The sequence below is a fragment of the Phascolarctos cinereus genome, unplaced genomic scaffold, assembly GCF_003287225.1.
Source record: "Phascolarctos cinereus isolate Bilbo 61053 unplaced genomic scaffold, phaCin_HiC Scaffold_3;HRSCAF=262, whole genome shotgun sequence".
NCBI classification, from domain to species: domain Eukaryota; kingdom Metazoa; phylum Chordata; class Mammalia; order Diprotodontia; family Phascolarctidae; genus Phascolarctos; species Phascolarctos cinereus.
The window spans coordinates 76,347,729-76,365,651 of NW_027555736.1; the positions used below are offsets into that span (position 1 = coordinate 76,347,729).

Here is a 17,923-nt window from a genome sequence, read left to right on the forward strand (position 1 = left end):
TATTTGTAAAAAATGTTTTGTCATTATAAAGCTTGCTGCCATTATAGGAAAGTGTGTATAGTGGAGTTTTACTTATTTTTTAGAGCCGTAACTAGTATAGAACTGCTGGGATTTGTCTTAAGGTGCCAACATTTAGTGGAAGCTAATAGCATTTATCTGCCTTCAGCAGATAGAAACAACTGAGCCTAGCCTACCTAGCCCTGAGTTAGCAAGAGTTATTTTTAGTTTAAAGTCAGTATGTTTTCTCTCTGTTTCCTAGACCCCCTCTGCTTTCTCCTCCTGGTTGGCCTCTACAACAGTGGCCTCATGAACTCTTTACCCCCAGATACCAGTGTGGGGTCCTCTTTATCATCCTACCTTCCCATGGAGAAGTGCCTTGGGGGAGGGAGGAAGAATCTCTCCCAGATTGTGGTCTTGTGTTCCAAGGTCTCTCATCCTATTCACTGAAATTTGTCTTAAAAGGTTGATTGGAAAGTGTGTTTTGTACTGCTTGCCCTGGCTCCCAGAATTACTAGCTATAGCTCTGCTTGCTAAGATTAATGATCATTTTGCACCCCAGTAAACTGTAACCTACACACACTTCATCTTGTGTAGTTCTTTTCCAGGTACATCTACATCCCAAAGTAAATTTTCCTCTGAGGTTCTATCCAATTAAGCGGAGATCTCCCTCTAGTTTTAAGTTTGTGGATACTACTGCAATGTTTGGATACTGATAGAATTTAAGCTGTGAAAATTGATAAAATTGAAAGTGAACTTGTTCTATGGGCCCTGAAAATGGAAAATGATAGAAGTCGGTAAGTTTTATTCTCTAATATCAGCTCCAGGTGAGGCACTAGTTTTTATAATTGGGCCTGACTATAGCCATCATAAGTCAGTCTTAGACAACACTCGCCTCCCTGGCTCTTTGTGGGGTCAGTTGTGCCTACCCATGGAGGAATTAGATATATGATGTTGGCCCTGAAAGGCTGGATAAAATGGGGCCTTGCGTCTGGAACTGGAATTTTTTCCAACATATGCTACATGACCTGACATAATTGATTTAATCCAAAGTAGTTCTGGGATGAAAAGTGCTAGATACCACACACAGAACATTACACAGAATAGTTATTGCCACTGAGTAGTTTGCAATATAAGATAATTAGTAACATAAACATATGTGTAGATGACAGATTAAGAACCTTTGATCAATGAACACGTAGATGTTAACATTGAGATCATTAAGTGGACAAAGGGAGGTCTCTATTTCTACTATATTTTATATATAAATATTTTATATTTGCATGTTCTATGCCTATGCCTTTTCAAGGAATAGATTTTTTTAAAAAAAAATACAAATTGATATGCTACTAAAAGGTATGAAAAGAAACCATTAGTTTATTTAGTGGTTCAACCCTTGACCTCAAAACAAAATGGCAGTCGGTGAAAGTTTAACATAGATTGTAATTATACTGAATGAGGGTTTACAATTTCACAAAACCACTAGAATATGTGATGAAGGTAAGGATATTTTTGGATGGAAAACAAATTCATGTTAGAGTGGAGAGTTGCAGAGAATAGTCATGGGAGTTAAATTTTCATCCCTATCTTAGATTTTGTAGTCCAAGAAGTCAGATCCTAAGGTATTTTAACTCCCTTTGGAAAGAGTTAACCAAGAGTGCCAGACTGCAGAGGAGTTCTTAATAAACAGTTTGATGATGATTACAAACTAATTTTTTATTAATTAGTACCTCTGCTATGAGCCCTAGGCATTAATCATCACTATTTTTTCACTTGATTGAATAAAATACTACCTTTTATGACCAGAGAGAAAGGTGTCACCTTGGTTTTAAAGATCAACAGGGAAGAACATGCCACAACATTCCTTATTTCTAGTACTTACCCACCTTCATGGTCAGGAAATGCTTCCTTACATCTAATCTAAAATTCCTTCTCCCACTGGACATGCTCATTTCTGTTTGTTGGAGAGGCAGTATGATGTAAGGAAAGAGTGCTTGGAATTAGAAGAGGAATAGGTTCAAACCCCTGTGCTGATGCTTAATTAGTCATATGACCTTGGACAAGTCCCTTTATCCCTCTGGGCTTCAGTATTCTCATGTGTAAAAAGATGTAATAATACTTAAATGTTACCTACCTGTAATAGTTATTGGGAGGAAAACAGGAGAGGAATGTGAATTACCTTTATCCTCCAGAGAAGAAAGGCCTCACAGGTATGGTGCTATCCCAAGAGCTGGAGAACCAGGTTCTAAACCCACGTTATTTGCAAAACAAGGGAGATGAAGCACATGGTGCTAAGGTGGCGTCCAAGGTGCTTCCTAACGCTATCATTCTGGGATTCATAGAGGAGAAAAGTCCTTTTATAGAGTAGCATTCCAATCCTGTGGTATTTTAAGACTTTTAAAGTCATGTTACACTTTCCCAAATGGGATCCTACCTTAGCACTACTCTTAGAAGCTAGATGAAAATTAAGCCAAGGGCTAGGCAGAATGTACAGATTTTATCCTAGGAGTGGTTTTATTGGAGTCACAAATCCTTGAAATTAGCTTGTTTTCTTCTTGTTGTTTTTTTTTTTACCCTCAGAACAGAATCAGAAACGTGCAAAAGAAATTCTGATTCACTGAGAATTGAACTTTTTGTATGCCAGCTAATTGAAATCTACTCATAGAAACATATATCTAGGGCTCATAAATCTCAGAAAGCATCTAATGCGATCTTCTCATTTTACAGATTAGAAAACCGAGGCCCAGGGAGGTTAAATGATGTATCCATAGATAGTTGGGATTTGAACCCGGACTTGAGGTTTTGCTTGATTGCTTTAGGGGGACTCAGGAAAGCACAGATCTCCAAGGTCTTTTCCAGCTCTAACAATCTGTGATTACAAGAACAGTTGGTCACTGTGTTCCATAAATAACCTTTTGTACGTTCAAAAGCAGTTGTCTACCCTTGACCTTCTTTTCACTGGGTTACATTGCTCCAAGTTGTTTAATCTCGTCTAATGATTTCATTTTCAAACTTTTAATTTGCTTTTGTTGTTCTTTCTCTTCAAATTTTCCATATTCGTCTTTATATTCTGTAGCCTCAGATTCAGTTCAACATATTAGTAATTGTAACAAAATAATTTAGAGTTCTGTCAATAAAGATCTTATTATCAGGAGATTAGAGCAGCTATCTTTTCTGCTTGTGCATTCCTGGTCTGAATTAGGATGTCTTTCAAATAGAGTTGCTACACTATTTATCATTTCCAAATCTATTACTGTACTGAATTCACAAACTCATTGTGGGTCACAAAACTCTTCATAAAACGCTCCTAATTGCACTGGAAAGGCAGCTACGTGGCACAGTGAATAGAGTGCCAGGCCTGGGATCAGGAAGACTGACCTTGTGAGTTCAAATGTGACCTCAGACACTTACTAGCTGTGTGACCCTGGGCAAGTCACTTAACCCTGTTTGCCTCGGCCTCTCTATCTCTAAAATGAGCTGGAGAAGGAAAAGGCAAACCACTCTAGTATCTTTAACAAGAAAACCACAAATGGGGTCACAAGGAGTCGGACACAATTGAAAAATGACTACATAACAGCAACGACAGATTGTATTAGTGGCTTCCAATGGCTCCCTCTTTCATCAGAGTAAGTTTTTTGGGCCTAGACTTAAAATTGTTTTATTCTGATGCAATAAAGCATTCTGGGTCACAAGTGTTTGAGAAAATGGTTGCTTAGATTAAACAGTGGCACAAAGGTACATGATGAGCTCAGCTCCCTAAGGTGTCCATTGTCTACAAAGGCATGCTCAGTAACTCTGGGCAAAGGTGACTTACACAGAGATGGAGGTTCTTTCTGTCAAGTCTGAGGACCTCCTGAAGGGTAGGTAGGGTAGCCCTTCTATGCTTCTTGGACAGACCTTTCCCCTCCAGATGGCTTCCTATCTGAAAGCTTGTGTCTGTTTCCCAGATCATGCACCTCAGGGGAAGTTCCTTATCAGCCGTGGCCAGCTGCCCTGATCTTAAATTAAATTGTGGCCTACCACAATCCATTCCCTGACCCTTGGCTCTCAGTGACCTGGGCTGTGAATGGCAGTGAGATTCCAAGACCTGGCTCAGCTAATTGGGCTGAAAAACATCAAACACATAGAACAGCAGCTCCTAACCCCCATGGCCTCCAGTTTCATCAAGGCAGATGTTACTTAGGGTCCTCTCCCATCCCCAATCCTTGGGCCTCTCACAGGTCACACTAGAGGGCAATGAGAAATGTAATCACAGGACACTGTCCTAACAGCAAAATGGAAGGGTCTAATCAATTCTAGTTTACAAACAGTAAGTAAACATAGGAATCCAATGAACTGGTATTGTGCCTGTTCTATACTGGCCTGGTACCCAATATTGCTATCTGGTAACTATCCATTCTGCTGCATGTAGGCCAAAAAGTTGCTCTCCCAGCCTTTTCTGAATCAGGAGGTCTTTAGGCTAGACCTTGATCAATTAAGCCAATTACATTTCCAGCTGAGACTCAAAATCTGTTCTATTTTGACTCAATGAAGCACTCGGGGTCTTAAGTACGTGATCAAAGGGGATGCTTTACTTGGATGGCACAAAGATATATCATAAGCACTTTTCTACCTGGAGGGAAGCTCCTTATCAGCTTTTGCCAGCTGTGCAGCATGTAACCAACTCACCACACCAGGACACGCTGCCACTGATCGCTGTGTTTCTGTCATTTTCTTGGCCCCTGAGAACCATATGCATTCTTGCAACAATTCAATATTTGGTCCAGGCTGGGCTTGCCTAGAATTCTCAGAAATCTAAAGGGTCCCCTTTGAATGTTCATGCATTCAAAAATTATTTTTAATGTATAAAGGGTCCCCTAAATGTATTAATGCTTACAGGAAGAATCATGGCATAGCGTAAAGAGCATTGGCATTGAGAGTAGATGTGCCTTTGAATCCTTCCTATCGTTGCTTCTTTGTGTGACCCTCAGCAAATCTTTTCACCTCTCTTGACTTTCATCTCCTCCTCTGTGAAATAATGGAGTTAACCTTGGGGATCTCTAAAGTTCTTTCCAATGCTAATAGTCTGAGATGAGTGTATGGGTTATCCTTATGACTATCCAGGTGGCCACCAAATCCAGTGAGACAAATAGTGATCTTTAAAATACTTATTTTCATCTTGGGCCACAAAGATGGGGCAGAGCTCTATGGTGAGTTACTGTAAAGATTTGCTGTCCCACACTTTTCATGCCAGAATTTAGTCATTACAATTCACTAGCCTTGTGACCTTGGACAAGTGACCAAAGTGGGCCTACATCTTCTTATCTATAAGGTTAGAGAATTGGCCTTCTAAGGTCCCTTCCAGTAAGGGTTTTCAGTTTTATTTTCAAAAATTAGTTTTCAAAAAACAACTCTGTAGATCCACCCAGGGGAAGGGGAAGAGATAGCTTTCTATGTACATTAAGCACAACTCAAATATCTGATGATAAAGCAAATGCTACTTTCAGCATTATCGACCACATCCAACTGGCAAATTTATAATTACTATCACTGATATCTCAGTCTTTTTTCACATCCTTACAGGAATAGGTCTGGCTTCTCTGCCTCCAAAAGCCCCATTAGAGAAGAGCGAATGTGCTTGGGAGGAGATGGAATCCCTCCTTTAACTGTCAAGTAAACAAACATTTATTAAGCACCTACTGTGTTCCAGGCACTGCATTGGAGATATACAAAGAAAAGCAAAAAATCATCCCTACTTTTAAGGAGCACATAGTCTAATTGGAGGAAGCAACATGCAAACAACTATGTGAAAACAAGGTACATAGGGGATGAATTGGAGATAATGAAGGAGGTGGGGGGTTGACATAGTCAGATCTGCACTTTAGGGAGATGGATTTGGCAGCTGGATGGAGGGTGGACTGGACCTACACAGCCTAGCTATCTACTTGCCCCCAAAGACAAGGGTAGCTAATGGAGAGAGTGTAAGACTTGGTGTCTGAGCATATCTGGTTTTGAATACTGCCTCCCACACTAACTAGCTGTCTGACCTTGGGCAAATCATGACCTGTCAGTCTCAGTTTTCTAGTCTCTAAAATGGAAATAAACACACCTGTGCTGTCTCCTTCACAGAATTGTCCTGAGACTTTGATGAGATGTGTGTCATAAAGCACTTTGCCCATCATTAAGCACTACCTAAATGTTGGCTGCTGTTATTATTATCTCCATCATTGTTACTGGCATGGGGAAAACACTAGCTTTGAAGTCTGATGACTTAGGTTTCAGTCAAGGTTCTTCTTTTTGCAAAGAAGCTGTGGAAAGAGAGGCCCTGTGTTCAGATCTCACCCTTGATTCTTATTACCGAAGTGAGCTTAGACAAGTGCTTAACTTTCCTGGGTCTCAGTAGAGGAGGCATTGGACTAGATGCTCTCTGAACTCCCTTCCAGCTTTGGAGTGTATCCAGTCCCCTGTCCTTGGGCAGGTCACTCGCTTCTCTGATGCACATTTTTCCAACTGTAAACCAAGGGAATTAGACTTAAAAGTAATAAAATTATCTTAATTGTCCCTTCTACTTCTCAATCCTATGGCCAGGGAGCCCAGTTCACTTTGTCCCCCTAGAAGGTATTGAGCTCTTGCATATCCTGTCTCCCTTTCCTTCACCTACCACTCAGACTAAATATGGGAACCAGATTCTCGAACAATTTCATTTCTGCTTTCCATGTAACCTGACAAGCCCCTGGATCCATCTTCTCCTCTTCATGATCAAGTTCATTTACACGAACACGTCATGTCCTCTCTGACAAAATTCTTTCTTGACAAACTTTGGGTTCAACCTGCCCACCTCCTCTTTGGCTCCTCGCCCCCCTCTATTGTCCGTCTCTGCTGCTCTGTGTGCGATCTAAGATGAGCTGTAGAAGTTAGGGAGGGTTAATGAGAACTATAAAACACGAACGATTCATTATGGCAGACCTATTTCACTGCACAGTAATTAACCACTTATATCCTGCCAGATAGCCAACATCCATCGGCTAACCTAGGCTGTCATTGTTAGGGTTCTTAGTCTGCCTTCCAGTAGCTTAGCTCTTATATGCAGGCTCACCCTGCCAGTCCCTTTACACGTGCACCCTGTGTTTCATACAAAAAAGATGCCATGCCAGCTCATGCCTTGATCACCTGCCACCCATTACCATCACCGTCACAAGAATATGGCATAAGATGGATCCTGGATGCAGAAAAAGCATGCAAGGCATAGAATATTTTCCAGCGGCCTGGGAAAACCATTCAGAGTTCTTTCCAATTGAACCAACCCAGAAGACTAGTCAGGAGAGCCAGATCGCCATGTGCAGGACCCAGCTGAAATGAGGGCCTCCTTCCCAGCTTAGCAGGAATATGGGTGCTTCTGCAGCAGTGAAAAACTGGGTCAGGATTTGCTTGTACCCCAAGACCTGCTGCTCTTTTTCTTCATATACCCTCGCAACAACGGATGCCACTTGTCCGCGTGCCCCCCAGAGCTTGTTGCAGGATACCTTTTCCATAATCTATGTTTTTGTGAAGGAGAGACAAATGACAAAATGATCAAACCAGCGAGCATTTATTAAATGACTACTTTGTGCCATGCACTGTGCCTGGTGTAGAACACAAAGATGAAAGTGAAGCAGCCCATGCCCAGAAGGAGCTTATAGTCTAGCCAGGGTCTGTGTGTCTGTCTGTCTGTCTGTCTCTCCTCCCCTCCCTCCCCCTCCCTCCCTCCTCTCCCCTCCCCTCCCCTCCCCCCCCCCCTCCCTTCCCCTCCCTTCCCTCCCTCCCCTCCCCTCTCCTCTCCTCTCCTCTCCTCTCCCATTCTATCATCTATTCATCTGTCCATCCTTTTTCATCTATCTGCCTGTTGTTGTTGTTGAGTCATTTTTGAGTTGTGCCCAACCCTTTGTGATCCCATTTGGGGTTTTCTTGGCAAAGGTACTGGAGTAGTTTGCCATTTCCTTCTCTAGCTCATTTTATAGTTGAAGAAACTGAGGCAAAAAGCTAGGTGACTTGTCCAGAATCACACAGCTAGTAAGTATCTAAGGCTAGATTTGAACTCAGGAAGATGAGTCTTCCTGACTCTAGGCCTGGCACTCTATCCACTGTACCACCTAGCTGCCCTATCTACCTACCTATTTATCTATCATCTGTCCATCTATCCATCATCTACCTTTCTTCTGTCACCTCCCTCCCTCCCTCCCTCTCATCTGTTTATCTATGTAGGCATATAAAATATATATACAAACTTGATACAAGGTGATTTTCAAGGGAAGGCTCTGGCAGCTGGGAGGCTCAGGAGAGGCCTCTGCTAGGAGGTGGTACTTAACCTGGACCTTAAAGGAAAACCAGGATTGTGAACGAGAGACCTAAGGAGGGTGTGTATTCCAGACATGGGAGACAGCCAGTGCAATATCACAGAAGTGTGAGATGGAAAGCTGTATAGAAGGAATAACAATAAGACCTGTTTGGCTGGGCTGCAGCATGTACCCAGGGGAATAATATGCAGCTGAAGTCTGTAAAGGTAGTTTGGGGCCAGATTGTGATTTAGAACAGATCCATAATTGTTATACTTGTCCTTTCTGTAAATTTTATATTGACAGCCAACAAGGGAGGGTGGGCAGTCTTAGAGATAATCTCTAAAGCTTGAAGTAATGTGATATCTGGGCAGCTAGGTGGCATAGTGCACAGAGTGGTGGGCCTGGAATCAGGAAGACCTGAGTTCAAATCCAGCTTCAGATACTCGTTAGCTGTGTGACCTTGAGCAAGTCACTTAACCCTGTTTGCCTCAGTTTCCTCATCTGTCAAATGAGCTGGAGAAGGGAATGACAAACCACTATAGTATCTCTGCCAAGAAAACCCCAAATGGGGTCACAAAGAGTTGGATACAACTGAACAACAAATGTGATGTAGCAGAAAGCACAATGGGCTAATTGCAATGGGGTAACTATAAGTAAGGGTGGTTGTATTTTCTGTTTGGGCAGCGGTATAGTGAAAAGAACCCTGTCCCAGACTCAGATCTTACTCTTACAAACCATGTATTCTTGAACCAGTGACTTCTCTCAGGCCTTGGTTTCTCCATCTGTATAATGACGCAGATGGGAGTGATGATCTTTTAAGGCTCCCATCAGCTCTAACCTTCTGTGATCTCCTATGACGAAGGGGATGAAACGGGTAATGTCTAAGGCTGCACCATCGGTGCTAACCTCCTGTGATCTGCTCCAGTGCTGCCACTAAATTTATTTTCCTTGCCAAGGAATTTATGGAGCTCTGACTTGGTCAGCCTTTGCCTTCTTCAGCAGCTGGTTTCACTCTGACTGTTAAGGACTGTGCTCAGTTAAAATCACCAGGGCAGGGTTTCCCCCTCTGGCACCCCTCAGGAAAAGCCTTTTCTGCCTCTCTGTGTTAAATGAGTAAATGCCTACTGCTGAGGGCTGGGAAGAAAGAGCTCTCCTCTGCTTACTTATTTTGTCTCTACATTCCTGTTCCCTCCAGACCTTCCTCAGCTTGTTGGATTTCAGTCTAATTAGCCTTGGATTAGGAAAGTGAGTATTTTCCATAGGAACTGTGTGTATCCTTTGTAGTTAAACGATGGTGTTTTTTTTTTTTTCAGGAGTAATTCATAAGCTCAGAATGTTGCTTGCAGGTTGTGGTGATGGGAGGTGCTGCTTCAAGGCTCTCAGTCACCTTTCTGCAACTGATGCTCGACACAAAATGTGGGGCCTTTCAGAATTTGCCAGGTACTATTACAGGCAGCATAATTCGAGATGGATGAATGAATGAATGAGCATTTATTAAATACTCTTGGTCAGGCACTGTGTGTGATAGTAAATTGAATGCTAACCTTTTCCATTTGATTTTTTGGCTAAGGGCTAGCCGGAGCTCTGAGAGTGGAAGGTTTTTACATTTCAGGCTCCGGGGAAGAATTGATTCTCATTTTAGTTTCTCAGTCTCCTTTACTTGTATTGGGTAATATACCTTTTGTATTAGAAAACAGTTGCTTCAGAGGAAGTCTTACTCTTTTTGCATTTCTGCTATTAAATGAAAAGGAGAAAAATGTTTATAATTTTGTGCTTTTAAAACTGGTTTTGCTTCAGAAAGAGCATGTTTGTGGAACCCGACAAAATAGCAAAGCTTCCTGTAAAATGTAAGGGGCTGGATGAAGAGCTAAAAAGTTACATTTTGGGAAGGAATCTTGTTATTGTTGCATAAGTTTAAAAAAGATGCACACATGCTTACACACACGTGTGCACATACTCCTTTGACATATGTGCACGCCCATCCCTCCCCCATTCTCACACACACACACACACACACACACACACACACACACACCCTTCTCCCTCCACCATATCCTTCTGTTCTTACCACCCTTCTCTTGGGACAGCTTGAAACAGTTTCTGTTAGGAATTTCTGCAGTTCTGATTTTTAGATCTAACAAAAGATTTGAACAGTGCCTCACATATGGTAAGTGTTCAATAGATATTTGTTGAATGAATGAATGAATGACTGAATGAATGAATGAATGAATGAATGAATGAATGCTCAGGGGTGCCATGGATCTTGACCAAAAAACCATTAACTGATGATTTTGTAATTAGAGGGAAAACTTGTGCTTTTCAAACTGATTACTCATGCACTCATGTAAGGCAGCATAGTGGATGGAGAGGCAGCTTTGAAGCTGAAAAGAACTGGTTCAAGTCTCCCTTGTGACATATCCAGGCTGCGTGATCCTGGACAAGTCATTTCAGGGCATCTCCCAATGCCCTTACACAGTTCTCTATGAAGCTATGCTTTTCAGAGAAGCTGCTGAGCTACTCTGACTGTGAGGGAATTCCTTTAATTAAGTTTGTAAACCAGTGAAATCATAGCACTGTTCTTGTCTCTATGTACTCAACTATAAAATAGCACAGAGTTTAGAGCAGCTGTTAGCCTGGGGTCCATGAATTAAAAAAAAAATTTGGGAAGTGTTGCTCACTCTGGATTTGGTGATACCAACACTTATAAAGCATTCACTTTCTATTATTATTTACACAAATACCTAATATCCATTTTGCAAGTTTTAGCACCCTTTGTAGAAAGAAAACACAGTGAGGGAAACACTGGCCTACAAGTCAAATAAAATTGGTTTCCAGACCCAGGCCTGTCACTAGCTACTTGTGTTTAGGTAGGGCATATCACTTCTCTGGGTGACCATTTCCTCATCAAAGAAAAAAGGGAACTATAGGCTGGATCAGGAGCCCTTACTATCTTTTGGGCCCTGAACCCTTTTGGCGCTGTCTGTTAGAGCCTATAGACCCTACCTCGGAACAAAGTCTTTAAAGGTACAAAATAAAACACATGAGATTAGAAATGAAACTAATTATATTGAAATGCAGTTATCAAGATTTTTTTTCTAAAATGTTGCTAGATGTTAAACTCCCTGGACTAGATTAGATGATAGGCAGGATCTTTCTCAGCAACTGAGGTTCTGTGATTTTGTCATTCTAAATGAGTAATGAGGAAATATGTTCGTATTCCTCTGAGCTCTTCTTTTTATCCCAGCTGTATTTATTTCCCCAGCATGACTACTAGAATTAACACTCAGTGATACTCATGCCCTTTTCACTGCTCAGGCAATAGCAGCTTATGATGTCCATCTGGTAAGAGGGCACTTTGAGAAGATCAGGAAAGTCCTTTGCTTTTGTAACAATAAATTCTTTCTTGTTACCAGAGCACGAAACTAATGATTATTGAAAAATATTTGATCTAATCATTCAGTTCAATGTTCAAAATTAAACACTCATCCTGAAACCAGTAAGGACTATTTAACTAAACACTTCTCTAATGACTCCTTGCTACAGCCTCAGAGAGATAGGGGGTCACTTCTGTTAAGGGCAGCAAGACAGGCCTTCATCAGGAAGGAACACAGAAATTGTTCTTCTGAGATTTCCCTGTTAACTTCTGCTGAGCTGTCCTTGTTTTGTTTTATTTTGCTGGGGGTGGGGTGGGGTGGGTGGGTTGGTGATGGATTAACTTCTCTTCATAGTTAGACTCACCTATTCTTGGAGATGAGAGGCCTTCAGATTTCTTCTTCCGCAACAGACAAATCTGGTGGTCTGACGTTTTTATCTTTTAATGGGAAGAAATGTGTATATACAAAATGTCTATGTGTATATATACATATATACACACAAAATATACATATACTTGTATATATATAAAGATACATATAGAAAGGTGAGGGACTCAGGGTATGTATTGAGACATATACATAATATATACACATATAGCATATACATATGTGTGTAGTATGCATGTCTTTTTGTACATATGTGTGCATACACATGTATGTCGACATGGCCAATGCTGGAGTTCTATATGTGTTTACAACAGGGGTTTGGTTTTTCTTGCTTTCTCAATTGAAAGCTAGGATGTGGGAGGGGGGAGAACATAGGTTTCACCTATTCATTTATTTATTTTTGGTGAGGCAGTTGGGGTTAAGTGACTTGCCCAGGGTCACACAGCTAGTAAGTGTTTTGTGTCTGAGGCTGGATTTGAACTCAGGTCCTTCTCAGTCCAGGGCTGGTGCTCTATCCGCTGTGCCACCTAGCTGCCCCTGAGAACATAGATTTTAAAAATAAAATTTAATTTAATTTGAAAAGAGAAGATTCGAGATTAAGCAGAGACAATTTAAGGGTCATAGCTCTTACAGAATAACATGAGAAGTTAAAAAGTGTCCATAGGTTTAAAGTGAAAAAGAATATAAGTGAACTGCCCCAAATTTCTGAATAATGAAAATAAAACCCCAGTGAAAAGAACCCATACATTGCCTCCAGAACCAAACAGACTCACCCTTAAAACTTGAAGATCCCCAGTGGCTAAACTGAATAGTTTTGATTGCAAATAGCAAATTCTGTGCAGCCAAAAGAAAGACCTTCAAATATAAAGGAAATTAGAACAGCATATAACTGTGTTATTTGCATCTCCTTGTGGTTGTGCTTTGCCCTTCGTTCTCAAAAAGGACCATGACATCAGGGAGATGATGACATGACTTGCAATTGAGTTTGATTGGAGTGAAGGAGGGCTGTGCAAGGTCACCAGCCTCACTTTCTCCTCCAGAGCCATCTGGGTCCAGTGGCCAGATATTGGACTATGGTGATATTTTACAAAAAGCAAAAGAGCTCAGGCTAGAGCCCAAGGTGCCGGACCCTGAAAACCTGAGCCTCTGGGCAGGTCATTTACCTCTCTCAGCCTCATTTTCCTCTTCTGTAAAATGAAGGAGTTGGACTCAACCCTCTAAGATCACTTCCAGTTCTACATCTATAATCCTATGATCCTTTCTGATCAATGAAGAAAAATATGGAATGTTGAACAAAAGAGAGGCATTTGAGGCATTCATGTACAAATAAACAAAACTCAGAGATGAGAAAAATATTGAATTTTAAGTACTTCAAATGATAGACAAAAAAGGTAAATAAATATAATTACCAAGGAAATAATAAGTAGTGAAATAAATTACCTTATATTTAGTGGTTATTTTAAAGAAAGAAAAAGACTGACTGTGGGATTAAAACAATAATAACAAAGAGAGATCCTGAAATGTTTTAAAAATAAAAAACACTATAGATGGAGGTAAGGCTGTATGTAGAATTTAAAAATAGGAGAGGTGAGGAGAGAAGAGCAGATCTTACTTGTCATAGACTAAACCCCTCAACCCACTTATAGAAGGATCATTGTATCTAGTGGAACAAAATTGTAAAGTGGGAGGGTCCATAAATGGGAAGAGGCAATGGGGACTGTACCTTTATCAAATCTATGGATGAACAGTGAAGGGATATTACTATAGTTGTCTCTCAGCAAGAAGGAGAGCTGCAGGAAAATAGGGAAAGTGCCAGAAGAGATGGATTGAAACTGGGCAAATGAATGGGGAGATTCTCAGCCCAAGCAAGGGGAAGGGAAAAACCTCAATGGTGGAGGAGTTGTGTGCCTTGGAAGAGAGATGGGCAACTCACAATAGGTTTAATCAGGAGTAGGGGAGGAGGAGCCGGTGCATTGGGAAGCTACCTTCTCTGAGAAAATGTGCTTTGATGGACATCATTCTGCTCCAGGAGATTATATGAGTTTCTAGAGACAGCTGGCAGTCAGAAGAGTGGAGGGGACATGAGCGCAGAGATTAGGTGGCATGGCCACTGGGTAGAAAAAACAGTCATGTGGAGGGCGGGGGTGAGAATTAGGCTGCATGGTTTGGGATGTGGTAACGTCTGCCATGGAGCACTGCTTCTGTCTACATCACCTCATTTTTGAATTGCTGCTTCTAAAAGCAAAGAATAGCAGAAACAAAGGAGGATGAAGCTGGATCTATAAAGGCAATAAACTGATTGAAGAGGGATCGAAAACCTGCTACTTCAGAAATTTTAAAGCCATAAGGAATGCAAAGAGATTAAATAAGGAATAAAACATAGATCATAAATCAGAGAAAATTTTTTTAGAAAAGATAGGAAGGGAAGAGAATTACAAAGAGAACAAAGCAAAGAAAAACTGTTTAGAAAAAAAGGAGACTAACAAGCACAAGAAAGGGGAGGGGGATTTGAGTTAGCCACATAAGTGAAGGTGAAGAGGAAAGAGAGCAAGAAATAGATAATTAGCTAAGTAAAAGACATAGAATTCAACAATTCATATAAATCTCAAAATTAGGGAAAAGATTGACAGATGGGAGTAAGTGGAGAAGTAGGATTGCATTAAAGTAGTTTAAGCAAAACTAATCATAAGGACAAAATATTGGCTTAAAAGAGGATGGGAATAAAAAATCTAAAATAAAAAGCAATACTAAAGGCAAAAATGGAGGAAAACACAAACCTAACTCTTATAGCTTGAAATACAAATAGCTTAAATAATACAGTAGGACAAAAGAGTAGCAAAGTGTACAAGAAAACAAAATCCTACAATTGATTGTTTATAAGAAACATCAAAGAATCATAGAATCAAAATGAGATGTTAGAACAAAGTTTGTTATATGTGAGGTTAATTTTAAAAAAACAACTGGGAATTATAATGCTGCTGTCACACAAAGCAAAAATAAAAATTCACAATATCAATAAAATAAACAAGGAAACTACATTATATTCAAAGGAACCATAAGCAATAAATTAACATCAGTGAATACTAAACATATATGTACTGAATGGTACATATGTATGGGGCAGCTAGGTGGTACAGTGAGAACTGGTACCAAGATCAGGAAGATCTGAGTTCAGATCCAATCTTAGATTGGCCATCTGACCCTGGGCAAGTCACTTAACCCCTATTTGCCTCAGTTTCTCATTTGTAAAATGGGAACACACTGGAGCTGGAAATGGAAAACCACTCCAGTATCTTTGCTAAGAAAATCTCATGGACAAGTCCATGGGGCCACAAAGAGCTGGATGCCACTGAACAGCAGTAATCAAATGGTATGACATCTGAATTCAGGAAGGAAGAATTAGTTGATTTACAAAGACATAGGGAGTAATACAATAATGTGGAAGACATTAGTATTCCTTTCTCAGAGATGTACGAATCTAACAGAAAGTCAGACAAAAGAGAAAACACAGAACTGAACAAATCATTGAAGAATTTAGAGCTAGAAGATTTGTGACATCTTCTGTACATAAGGATGTAAAGAATGTACAAGTTTCTTATCACCACATGGCATCTTTGAAAAAGCAAACCATGTATTAGAGCACAGAGAAATTATAAACACATGTAAAAACGTAGAGAAGCATCTCTACAGACCCTAATATACAACAAATAGTAATTTGTATAGATAGCACAGCAAAAGACACATGCCTTTACTTCTAATTCTTCTTTACATCATGACTAATGTGAAAATATGTTTAATATGAATGTATAAGTACAGAGCCTATATCAGATTGCATGCCATCTTGGTGAGGGAGGGGAGAAAATTAAAACTCAAAATCTTATGGAAGTGAATGTTGAAAACTTAAAATAAATTAGTTATAAAAAATAAAATAAAAAAAGGAGTTGGAACAAAACTCTCACTTGAACACACACACACACACACACACACACACACACACGCGCGCGCGTGCCCCTAAATGGAGATTAAATAATGAAATCCCAAATAAGTGGGCCAAAGAATAGATCATAGAAATAATTACTAACTATGGGAAAGACATAATGATAATAAAACATTGTAAAACTTGTGGGATGCAGCTAAATATAGTTTCCAGAGGGGGAAAATATATATGTGTATATATACATATGTATATATGTATATTTATATTACTAACAACTTACCTTAGCAAAATAGAAAAAGAGAGGATTAATAAATTGAATATGCAATTAAAAATTTAGAAGGTGACCAAATAAATTCAAAGTGAACACAAAAGAGGAGAAAAGGAGGAGAAAACCAAAATATAAATCATGGAAAAGCAAAAGATATTGATAAGATTTATTTTTAAAACAGAGTCAAGAGGCCTGGGTTCTAATCGTGGCTTTTCTTCTAACTAACCATGTGATCTAGACCAAGTTTTTTAAATGTCCTGAATCTTATTTTTGTCATCTGTAAGATGATGAGGTTGCATTAGTTTTTCAAGTCCCTTGAACATTCTATAATTTCCCGTAAGTGGGGGAATTTCCCTGGCAGATCTAAATAGTTCCTTTGCCTTCCTTAGCTTTGCTTCCTGGAGCTCCCTCATCTGGTTCCCTTCCAATAGTTATGTTTCTATGGAAACCTTTATATAGCTATTTCTTCTGCTTTTCACTTCTGCTTCATGTAGAGAAAGGAAGCAGACAGTCTAAACACTAGTAAAGAAAATTATGGCCATTCCTTTAATTACTTTGAAAAGCCTAGAATGAATAGATAGCCTGTGTCCTTCTCCTGAGAGAAGATTGCTGGCTGCGAAAAGATAATCATCCCAGGGGTGTTTGGAATCTGAAAGCCGTGGGCAGATTCCCAAAAGAACACTCAACTTGAAGCTAAGGATGTAGGGTAAGGTGAGAAGGGAAAAGTGAAGGGTAAGTGGGAAAGGTATTGACATTCTTATTTGGGAATGTCACTGTTCTCCTTTTGTTGAGCATCGGAATTTTAAAGGGCGTCTGCAGTGAGATCTATGGTCGCTCAAAAGACTGGCCGCATAATCCATACAGGAAAACAAAGTGAATGAAACAGTTGCTATGACAAAAAGATATATTGACAACCCACTTAGGTATTTTACCAGTACATATATCTTGAAGACAGGCACTGAATATGGATAGTGAACTGGTCTTTAAATTGAATAAGAGGAAAAGATTTGCTTAGATCACATTTGGGAAATTGTGTGCTCCTTTCAGTGATCCCAGTGGGTATATACATATAAACTCACACGCATATTTAGCGACAATATTTTCCTGTTGACATTATATGAATAATGAAAATAACGTACAGACATTGGAATTGGGTTGCAGTGTATTATCATCAAAAGCTTTCCCACAAGAATGGTTGTAAAAGGCATAATAATCAGTGACAAGTGTGACCAAAAAAGTAAATGTAATTAGTTTGGGTATTCATAGAGCATGAGACAGGTGTATCAGCATACCTTAAAGGAGCATTTCCATTTCTCCTTCCTGGGGGAGGGCTGGTATACCCAGCCCATATGCCCATGGTAATAATGGTAGGGTAACAACAACCCAACTGCTGGTATCCGCAAAGAGTTAAAAGAACCAGAGGAAAGTCTGCAATGTGTTGTGTGTCTCCTCTCTGCAAGATTTATGGAAAGATATGGACAAAAATCAGTTAGGATGAAAAGTCATGGGTGGGTTGTGATGTGCCAGAGTAGAAAGAGTACTGGCATCATTGGGATCACTTATCTATGAATGTACTTGGCACGTAGTATGCACTTAAGAAATGCTTGCTGAAAACATGTTGAAGAATAGGCCTGATAGAATTTAACAAAATTTAAACTTTTTGACA

The 17,923-nt window shown here is 40.0% G+C and overlaps 1 protein-coding gene across 50 annotated transcripts in view; it reads left to right on the forward strand.

Moving 5' to 3' along the window:
- The window catches only part of SORBS1 (sorbin and SH3 domain containing 1), a 306,881-nt gene that overhangs the window by 111,568 nt on the left and 177,390 nt on the right, over positions 1 to 17,923 (forward strand). Inside the window, exon 1 of one of the 50 annotated variants that reach the window (XM_078150949.1) lies at positions 9,380 to 9,536. The exons of the other annotated variants lie outside the window; for them this stretch is intronic. Within the exon in view, the coding sequence (XP_078007075.1) occupies positions 9,409 to 9,536 (128 nt within the window). The 5' untranslated portion in view covers positions 9,380 to 9,408. Of the gene's footprint in view, positions 1 to 9,379; positions 9,537 to 17,923 lie in introns of those variants that run through there. 50 annotated transcript variants of the gene reach the window in all.